General features: G+C 40.5%; 1 protein-coding gene across 1 annotated transcript; it reads right to left on the reverse strand.

Moving 5' to 3' along the window:
- Positions 1-1,640: 1,640 nt before the first annotated feature.
- Positions 1,641-2,933, reverse strand: LOC134484832 (deoxyuridine 5'-triphosphate nucleotidohydrolase-like). Its single transcript, XM_087604325.1, has 2 exons — positions 2,720-2,933; positions 1,641-2,668 (listed from the first exon to the last, which is right to left on the reverse strand). The coding sequence occupies exons 1-2, from the start codon at positions 2,931-2,933 to the stop codon at positions 1,641-1,643; spliced, it is 1,242 nt and encodes a 413-aa protein (XP_087460451.1).
- Between the last annotated feature and the right edge of the window lie 8,197 nt (positions 2,934-11,130).

Genomic DNA, 11,130 nt, shown 5'->3' on the forward strand with positions numbered 1-11,130 from the left:
TAGAGTGGCTGTAAATCTACATTAGGCATTTTAATATAGGGTTGAATCCAATTTATGCTTCCTAGTAACTTTTGAAAGTCATGTAATGTTTTTAAATGATCTTTTCGTAATTCAATTTTCTGAGGGGAAATACTATGAGGAGTAATCTTTGTTCCTAAATACTCTCCCTTTTTACCCATTTGAACCTTTTCTGGTGCTATAAACAATTGATTGTTTTCAAGCATCTTAACCACTTTAGCATAGGCCATTTCTAGGGTGCTACAATCTTTAGCAGAAAGCAATATATCATCCATAAAATGTATTATTCTTAATTTTGGGAATTGGTCACGTATAGGCTGTAGGGCTTGTTGTACATACAGCTGACACATAGTAGGGCTATTAGCCATACCTTGAGACAAGACCACCCACTGATAATGCTTATCAGGTTCTTCATTATTCATAGAGGGTAAAGTAAATGCAAATTGCACGCTATCTTGTGGGGCAAGAGGAATGGAATAAAAAGCAGTCTTTAATGTCAATAATAATAATAGGCCAATCACCAGGAATACTAGAGAGCGGTGGTAAACCTCTCTGTATGCGACCCATTATTTGCATCTGAGAATTGATAGCTCTTAAATCATGTCATAATTGCCACTTTTCTGATTTTTTCTTGATAACAAATATAAGTGTGTTCCAGGGTGATGTGGATGGCTGTATATGTCCCAATTGCAGCTGTTCAGACACTAATTCAGCAGCAGCAGTTAATTTTTCAGAGGATAAAGGACATTGAGGAATCCACATATGTTCCTCTGTTTTCCATGTAATGGGTATGCCTCCCTCAATGGCCCCTAGGAAAAACCGAGACCTGTCCTGTCCCTTTTAGAATTCAGCAGCACTGGGTCAGCTTGTCCTTGTAAATTTTTTCCTAGACCTTTTCTGGGCATGTAGCCCATTTTTATCATCATATCCTTGGCCTGTGGGAGTACTCATTAGTCAGTCTCATGTCTAGATTTATTAACACATCTCTGCCCCACAGAGTCACAGGAATGTCGATAATATATGGAGTAATCTTTCCTGACCTTCCTTCTGCATCCTTCCATGTCAACTCCTTGGAGCTAAGTAAGGGAGCCATTTCGTACCCTAGACCACATAGGGCCTGAGATGATGTTTGTGTAGGCCACCTGGGTGGCCAGTCATGAACAGAGATGACACTACGATCTGCTCCAGTGTCTAACAAACCAAGGAAAGAACATCCCTCCACAGTCAAAGTTAACATTGGACAATTACCTGGTTCTAACGAGATAAAGGCAAATCGGGAGCCTGTAGATCCTAAACCTCCGTCTCCTCTGACTCTATTTTCAGCAGGAAAATGCCTATGTAAGCTAGGCAGAAGCAGCAGCTGGGCAATTCTGTCTCCAGGAGAAATAGCAGTAATTCCCTGGGGAGAGGTTACCAGGACTTTTACTGTGCCTAAATAATCAGGGTCAATTACTCCAGGTACAATTTGTAAACCTTTCAGGGCAGAGGAGGAGCGTCCCAACAATAGCCCAACTGTATCTTTAGGGAGAGGACCTCTAAAATCTGTGTCTATAGGCTGTACTCCCATTTGGGGGGTCAGCATGAGTCTGGTGGTGGAGTGGAGGTCCAGTCCTGCGGAGCCTTTAGTGGCTCTCCTCGGTCCTTTGGATGGTGAAGAGAAGGCCAAGGCTTCTGTTTGTCTTGTCCCTGCCTGTCGTTCTGTAGAGCCCCATATATTTGAGGGCCCTGGGGACGTTTGTCTGTTTTTTTGGCTGTGCACCACCATATCCTGTCGCTAGGGTGCGACCATCCAAGTCTTTTATAGATCGACATTCATTTGCCCAGTGGTTCCCTTTCTTACAGCGGGGGCACAATCTAGGTTGTGGAGGTCTGCTATTACTCTGTTCTCCACTTCTGTCTGGGCACTGACTTCTATAGTGCCCTTTACGGCCACATCTGAAGCAAGTCTCCATAGTACTCTTCCTTTTTAATTGTATCATTGCTGCAGCTAGGCCAACATTAGTCAGTGGCCCTCCTATCTCCCTGCAGACCTTCATCCAAACTTCTAAACCTTTATGTTTATATGGCGTTATAGCAGTGCTACAATCTTTTGTACATTGTTCATACACTAGCTGCTTAATAAGAGGCATAACTGTATCGGGGTCTCCGAAGATCTTGGTAGCGGACTCCACAATGGGGGCTACAAAGTCTGAAAATGGCTCTGTGGGTCCTTGCAGAACCTTGGTAAGGTTCCCGGAGACTGCACCTCTATTAGGCAATGCTTTCCAGGCTTTAATGGCTATTTCATTAATCTGGCTATAGACCAGATCTGGATAACCAGTCTGGTCCAGAGCAAATCTGCCTATTCCCAATAGCATGTCAGCGTCCCAATGTCTCTGAGGGTCTGCTCCTGAAGCCAAATTGATGGCAGCTTGAGTGTTAGCATTTTCATAAAGGAAAGATTTCCAATCCAAATATTTACCCGGAGAGAGACAAGCTCTGGCTAAACTCCCCCAGTCTCCAGGGGTGAGACAGTATCTGCCAAGAGCCTCAATTTGAGCGATAACAAAAGCTGCGTTGACTCCATAGGTTTTGACTGAGTCTGCTAATTGCTTTATTGTCTTAAAGTCAACAGGTTCATGATGTTGCTGCCCATTTACATCCAGAAAAACTGGAAAACTCAATCCTAACTATTTCCATACTTCTGGGCAAAAAGAAGTACCTCCTGCAGGCTTCACCATCCTTTGACATTGAAAGTTATACGGAGGTGCAGGGGGTGCCATTGGTATAATTGCTTTCTCATCTAATTCTTTGGCTTGTTCCTGCATAGCATAGACATGTGGCCAGTCAGGATGATAAATCTCTTTCTCATACCGAGCAGCTTCTGCCTCAAGGTCAACTAAGTCATTATCACTAAGCTCTGAGTCACTAGACATTCCCAAGGTCAATGCCTTTAAGGAGGGATATATTTTCTTTGTCTCTAGGTCCTGATTATTACCTCTGTCTCTGTCTATCCTCTCCTTGGTCTTTTCTGTCTTTTCCTTTACTTCTTTTCCTCCTTTTCTTTTCTTTCCTTCCTTCAAAACTTTCTCTCCTTCTGACATACTCTCTTGTTGCTCTGTAAGGATTTTCTGACCTGTCCTAACAGCTTCTTCACATTGTTTATCTTCTAAACAGGCATGAACCATATGCCAAAGCAGCTTTTTCCCTGGTTTAAGCTTGCCCTCTGAAGTTTCCCTATCCAGATCTTTTCCTACCTTGTCCCATGCTCTTAACTTGAGCGATCCTGACACTATAAACCACGGAGCACAATGGTTACATTCATCAAGAAAACTCAACAGGATTTTCTTTTCGATTTTAAGCTTACGCTGACCAAGAAGCTCCTGAAGAGCTGACAGGAGTGGGGTGGAGTGTGAATTTCCCATGCTTTTATGACCTTATTTATGATCGATTTACGAGCAGGGTGAGCTGGCATGTTTATTTACACACGATCTTGTGGCTCATCATTAGTGGGCTCTTCCCAGCAAATGCATTCGTGTCCTGAACGATGGCAATTCAAACAGTAGCAACACCACAACACAAAAAGAGTATAAGGCAAAAGTGCTAGTCCAACCCACAAAGCATCAAATGAGAAAGACAACATTGCCGTGTTCCACAAACCCTTTTGCCTCTAAACCAAGGCTTTCATCATCTCTGCTTACACCAGAGAACCTTACTTTGTAGCCTTTATACCAAAGCTTTCATCGTCTCTGCTTACTCCAGAAAACCTTATTGTCCCATTATAGAAATTTTATGATCCCTATTCCCCGGGAGCTTTATGTTCCCTTATTTAGAAGCTAATTGCCCCTTTTGGGAACTTACCGACGTCGCCCATCCTGAAAACTGAAGAGTTCTGAACCCACGAGAAAAGAGAATTTTCTCGGGTCCCCATACTTGGCCACCAGTTGAAGCACCCACCTTGACCAGCAAGGAAGATGCAACACAGTTGGATTCTTCTCAACAGCCTTTATTGCAGGAACACCTCATTCTTGATACGGGGGACCTCGGGGAACAAAGACACTTGCCTTAAGTACAAAACAGACAGTGGCTATAAACTTGTCCTCTGGGGATTGGTGGAGTATGAGATACCTTATTAGCATGCATATCACCCTGGCCTTGTAAATGCCAGAGGAAATGCCAAGGACACAGCTAATTGGTTGTAATACCACAAACGACCACTAGATGTCAGCGCCATCTTTAGCCGCTCCCAACATCAGCCAATTATGGGAACAGAGTGTTCTGCTTTCAGGCATGTAGTCTTTCCTGTCTACTGGTCTTCAGCTGTTCCTGTGGGCCTGTGTCCTGAGTCCACCAGGCAGGTTGCTTGGAGCAGAAAAGTTGGTCTTACCTGTGGTCCCGCAGCTCAAGTTTGCTCATGGGGTGATGCTTTTGAGCTCTCAGTGAGGGCGGCAACCAGGAGGGCCTGCACCGCCTTTTCTGGTAGCCCCCATGCACTGGGGTCCCAGATGGCGTTAGGTATTTTCCTCTGGTGTTAGAAATGTGGGCAGAGTGTATTCTCTTTTGGCTTCCCAGGCCTGTCTGCCCCTCTGAAGGTTTAGCTCTCCCTCCCATCGGATATGGGTGCAGAGAACTGTTGAATGCGTACCTTCAGGTCTGGGCGGTGTCTCAGCTTTTGGCTTCTTTATTAAAAAAAAATCAAGTGTCCATAGGTGTGTGGGTTCATTTCTGGGTCTTTGATTTGATTCTATTGATCAGCTTGTCTCTTTCTTTACCAATACCATTTTTTCACTATTGCTGAGTAGTATAGCTTGAGGTCAGGGATGGTGATTCCCCCAGAAGTTCTTTTATTGTTTGGGAATGTTTTGCTATCCTGGGTATATTATTTTTTCATATGTATTTTGAGAATTGCTCTTTCAAGATCTTTAAAAAGTCATGTTTGTATTTTGATGGGGATTATATTCAATCTGTAGATTTCTTTTGGTAAGATGGCCATTTTCACTATGTTAATCCTACTTATCCTTGAGCGTGGGAGATATTTACATCCTCTGATTATTGTCTTCAATTTCCTTTTTCAGACACTTAAAGTTCTTGTCATATAGACCTTTCAATTTCTTGGTTAGATTTACAAGATATTTTTATTATTCATGGTTATTGAAAAGTGTATTATTTCCTAAATTTCTTTCTTGGCCAGTTTATCACTTGTATAAAGAGTTCTTTGAGTTAAATATGTATCCAGTCACTTTGTTGAAACTGTATGTCAGCTGTAGAAGTTCTGTGATAGAATTTTTGGGGTCACTTATGTATACTATAATATCATCCATAAATGATGACATCTTGAATTCTTCTTTTCCAAGTTGTATCCCCTTGATCTTTAGCTGTCTTATTGCTCTGGATAGAAATACAAGTATTATATTGAATAAATAGTGAGGAGCCTTTCCTATTTATTCCCTGATTAGTGGAACTGCTTTAATTTTTTCTCCATTTAGCTTGATATTGGCTATTGACTTGCTGTATATACCTTAGATTATGTGTAGGTATGTGCCTTGTATCCCTGATCTCTCTAGTACTTAAAAAATTTTATTAGATATATTTCTTCACTTAAATTTCAAACGTTAGTCCCCTTCCTGGTTTCTTGAGCATAAGCCCCCATTCCCTCCCCTCCCCCATAAGGATATTCCCCCAATACCTCCCCCATTTTGCCCCCCCCCCATATTCCCCTGCACTATGGGTTCAATCTTGGCAGGATCTGGTGCCCCAACAAAGCTATTCTCTGCTATGTATGCAGTTGGAGCCCTGGTTCAGTCCATGTATAGTCTTTGTGTAGTGGTTTAGTCCCTGGAAGCTCTGGTTTGTTGGCATTGTTGTTTTTATGGGGGTGTAAGCTCCTTCACCTCTTTTAATACCTCCTCTAATTCCCCCCAAGGGGTCCTAGTCTCAGTTCGGTGGTTTGCTGCTGGCACTGACTTCTCTATTTGACATGCTCTGGATGTTTCTCTCAGGAGAGATCTATATTCAGCCCCTTTAAGCATGTACTTCTTAGCTTCGTCAATCTTATCTAGTTTTGGTGGCTGTATATATATGGGCCACATGTGGGTCAGGCTCTGAATGGCCATTCGTTGGGTCGCTGCTCTAAACTTTGCTTCCATATCCCCTCCTATGGATACTTTTTCCCCTTTTAAGAAGGAGGGGGAGCAGCCACATCATGAAGGGGAGTTGGATTTTCAAAGCACCTAAGGAGATGATTGTAAAATTTTTTATACAGTTTGTTTATATTGTGAACTATATTGATGAATTTTGTTATATCAAGCAATCCCCAAATCCAAGGGATGAAGCCTACTGGATATTGTTGTTGTTGTTGTTGTTGTTGTTATTATTATTTATTTTCCTTTTTAAAAAATATTGTATATTTCTTTATTTACATTTCAAATGTTATTCCATTTCCTGATTTCCTGTCCATAAACCATCTATCCCCTTCCACTCCCCTTCTTCTATTAGGGTGTTTCCCTCCCCATCCACCCCCACTTAACACCACTCCAAAAGCCCCTTACACTGGGGGTCCAACCTTGGCAGGACCAAGGATTTCTCCTGCCACTGGTGCCCAACAAGGCCATTCTCTGTTAGATATGCAGGTGGAGACATGGGTCCGTCCATGTGTAGTCTTTGTGTAGTGGATTTCACATTATCTTTGATGGTTGTTTCGATGTTTTGTGTGGTATCTTCTGCCTCTGAGATCCTCTCTTCTATCTCTTGGTGATGCTTGCATCTATGACTCCTGATCTCTTCCCATGGTTTTCTATCACTAGGGTTGTCTCTCTTTGTGCTTTCTTTATTGTTTCTATTTCCATCTTTAAATCTTGGACGATTTTGTTCAATTCCTCCACCTCTTTGGGTATATTTTCTTGTAATTCTTTAAGAGCTTCTTGTATTTCCTCTTTAACTGCTTCTACTTGTTTACTTGTGTTGTTCTTTATTTCTTTAAGGGAATTTTTATGTCTTTCTTAAAGTCCTCCATCATCATCATCATCATCATCATCATCATCATCATCATCATCAAATGTTATTTTAAATCTAAATCTTGCTTTTCTGGTGTATTTGGATATCCAGTATTTGCTTTGGTGGGAGAACTGGTCTCTGATGATGCCAAGTAGTCTTGATTTCTGTCACTTAGGATCCTGCACTTCCCTCTCAAGATCAGGTTGCCTGTGGTGTTAGCTTTTCTTGCTGTTTCTGACAGTGGCTTGATCCTCCTGTAGGCCTTTGTGTCAGCACTCCTGTAGAGATGTTTTCCTGTTTTCTTTCAGTTTTATTTGTTGAGGAATGCCATGATGGCAGAAGCAGAGAACATGTGTTGAATTAATATGTTTGAGTTTTCACTTGTTTGGGCTGTAGCCCATATGTGTATGGAACTGTTGTAACTTTGACTACCAAAAAGTATGTTTGAGAAACATGGGTGACATCAATTTTCCATAAGGTGTTTTATTAGAGGCCTCTTGGGTTGGTGTCCACCATTTGTAAAGCGAGAATGGTTTTAAAGGATGCACAGGAAGAGCATGTTTTCATTATCCTTTGGAGTTGAGCCAGGGTGATGTGGGGGAAGCTGGCATGAAGCCATTTTATATTTGTATGTATGCAAATAGAATTGGTCTGTTTGTTCAATGGAGGCCCCACTATTTAGTAGAACTGACTTCATGACGCAAGTACCATTTAGGACAAAAAACTCAGAACACAGACAATACTACCAGTCAAAATGAAAACAAAACAAACAAAACAAAACAAAACAAAACAAAAACTAAAAAACAAAAAACCAAAAAAGGCTTTAGTCATCAAAGTCCAGTTCTGGGGAAGTTTCTAAATGTATTATTCTTCCTTTTTGGCTTCCATAGTTCTGTTTCTAGCTAATCATTCTTGTTAAGTGATCAATGTCAATATAGAATATGGTTTTTGTGCTGAAAAGTTTATCATGAGGAAGACTCAGGGCTACTTTGAGATTCCAAACAATTAAAGAAGTTAGCAGATGGCTAATAGGCTTACTGTTGGCTTAAACCTATGTCTAAGCAGTCTTCCTTGGTGGGTACCTTTATGACACCTTCCTTGATGTCTTTCCAAGAAAGACAATTACTCTTCCCTGTACTTCCTGATGTTGGAGGATGGATAGTTTGGGCAGCCCTTTGAAAACTAATGCTGTTTATCTTATCCTATCCTGAAACCATAGCTCAGACCAGTTCTGAGACCAGTTCAGTAAAGGGGAAGGACCAAGGTGAGCTCATGCTGCTTATGTACTGATACCTCTGACAGTGATGTGTAGCTCAAGATTTTATTTGCTAACTACAATGATTTTGGTGCAAAATACAATCGGTTAGGACCTATGTCTCTAGCTGTTCCATATTCTTTGTCCTCAGCTAGTACCCTGAACATTGAGGCCATTAGGATCTCATCAGTTTAAGAGCTTACCAGTTTCCAATATAAAATCCAATATAAATTTGTATATAAAGTCTTATGTTTTTTAGTCTAGTAAATGGAACTTTGTTTCTTTGGGATTTTAGGTCAACATGGGTCAGGCAACAAATTCTGGTTACCTTACACAGGATAAAAGGACAAGATGACTTTTGGTAACCAAAGGTCTAAAGATTATTAAAATAGAACTTTTCTGACATCCATGTCAGAATACAATGATCTAATTATTAACTAGATTTGAAAGATGATAAGGATCAAACATTTTGATCTCAATGTCAAGTATTATGATGTAATTATTAACTAAGTTCACGTTTGTTTTAAATAGGATTTAATAAGGTTGATATTGAATCACAGTACACAGTCAGTAAAGGTTGGTAGATGCAATAGAACTGAATGTCTACATGGAGAAAAAAAAAGGACAAGATAAGGACTCACACCCTGGCTCTACTACCTATAGTCTCTGTCTGCCTAGCCAACGGACAGAATCTCCAAGGCTTACCTTTTAATCCCTGGTGGTAATAATTTTGGCCTAGAAAAAGAAAGTAGAAAAAATCAGAAGAAATACTGAAGTCAGAATATGTATAATATGATTTATGAAATACTGTATAACATAGTCTTAAAAGACAATTTTCTGTTTCAAGAGAGCTTATCAATATCTTTTTAGTAATTTAGAAAAAATATGATGTCATCTCTACAAATTAAGACTTTGCGTGAGCTTTGCCATTATACTTAGAAAAATAGCTCCAACATACAACAAAGACACATGCTCCACTATGTTCATAGCAGCCTTATTTATAATAGCCAGAAGCTAGAAAGAACCCAGATGCCCTTCAACAGAGGAATGGATACAGAAAATGTGGTACATCTACACAATGGAATACTACTCAGCTATCAAAAACAATGACTTTATGAAATTCATAGGCAAATGGATGGAGTTGGAAAATATCATCCGTAATGACGTAACCCAATCACAGAAAGACACACATGGTATGCACTCAATGATAAGTGAATATTAGCCCAAATGCTCCATTTACCCAAGATGCACAGAACACATGAAACTCAAGAAGGATGACCAAAATGTGGATGCTTCTCTTTTTCTTTAAAAGGGGGACAAGAATACCTTTAAGAGGGGATAGGGAGGCAAAGTTTAGAACTGAGACTGAGGAAACACTTATTCAGAGCCTGCCCCACATGTGGCCTATACATATACAGCCACCAAATTAGATAAAATGGATGAAGCAAAGAAGTACAGGTTGACAGGAACTGGATATAGATCTCTTCTCAGAGACACAGCCAGAATATGGCAAATACATAGTCGAATGCCTGCAGCAAACCACTGAACTGAGAACTGGAGCCCCGTTGAAGTAATCAGAGAAAGGACTGAAAAAGCTTATGGGGCTTGAGACCCCATATGAACAACAATGCCAACAAACCAGAGCTTCCAGGGACTAAGCCAGTACCCAAAAACTTTACATGGACTGACCCTGGGCTCCAAATTCATAGGTAGCAATGAATAGCCTAGTAGAGGCACAAGTGGAAGGGGAATCCCTTGTTCTTGCCAGGGCTGAACCCCCACTTAAAGGGATTGTTTGTGGGGCGGCATTAATGGGGGAAGGGGAACACCCATATAGAAGGGGAGGTGGAGGGGCCAGGGGGATGTTGGCCTGGAAAATGGGAAAGGGAATAACATTTGAAATGTAAATAAGAACTACCCAATTTAATAAAGTTGGAAGAAAATAATAATTAGAATAACACATATCATTCCACTTAATATTTGAATTTTTATGATTCTCCTCTGAATAGTCTGGTCATTTTAAACTATGATTTGTAACATCCTTGAGTACCTACAATTTATTAAAGTCAGAGGAAACTACTCTGTCTTCAACCTCATTATTTATTATGTAGTAATTTTTATTCTTATCAATTACAGAATTATGATGACAGTTTTATGTCAAGTTGACACAAGCTAGTGTAATTTTGAAAAAGTGAACCTCAATTGATAAAATGTCTCCCTAAGAACTGGCTATAGATATAGTTTTAATTAGTTATTGATTGAATAGAACCCATCTCCTGATGGGTGGGGCCAACACAGGAGGGTGTTCCTGTGTTTTAGGAGAAAGCAGGATGAGCAAGCCTTGGGAAACAAGGCAGTAAGAGGCACCCTTCCATGACTTCTGTATCAAACTATACTTCCTGAACCCTACCCTGCCTGAGTTCTTGTTTTGACCTCTTCCAACGATGAACCATGATGTGGAATTGTAAACCAATTAAAGTCTTTACTCTCTAATTTGCTTTTGGTTATGATATTTCATCACAGCACTATTAACTCTAATTTAGACAAGAATAAAAAAATACAAAACACCTTTTCTTGGGGAGACAATATATTCAAGGACTCACAGTTCCTCAAGTACTTTCTGCTTAGTTATCAGATGTTTCTGTGGTCAGTTATACTGAGCTAGTTTTACTTCTAGAGTGATGTGAAGGGTGCAATCGCAATACTTTTCTTACATAGTCATATAGCTGATAGTGTGGAACTCCTAACTGATGTGATGGCTCTTTTGCCTGATCTTGAATCTCTTTTCCTTTCAACTCTGTTGTCTTATCCAGTCTCAATATGAGGGCCCTTGTGTTGATTTACTGTATCCTTATTTGCCCCATTTGACTGTCATCTCTTGAAGG

Source organism: Rattus norvegicus, chromosome 1 (genome assembly GCF_021556685.1).
Source record: "Rattus norvegicus strain SHRSP/BbbUtx chromosome 1, alternate assembly SHRSP_T2T, whole genome shotgun sequence".
NCBI lineage: Eukaryota > Metazoa > Chordata > Mammalia > Rodentia > Muridae > Rattus > Rattus norvegicus.

What these genes read in the sequence shown, in the direction of transcription:
- LOC134484832 (XM_087604325.1), bottom strand. Translation starts at nt 2,933, where the DNA reads ATGTCTAGTGACTCAGAGCTTAGTGATAATGACTTAGTTGACCTTGAG. An exon ending in GATGGTGAAGCCTGCAGGAG is followed by an intron (nt 2,669 to 2,719) that starts GTACTTCTTTTT and finishes TGAGTTTTCCAG; the next exon opens with TTTTTCTGGATGTAAATGGG.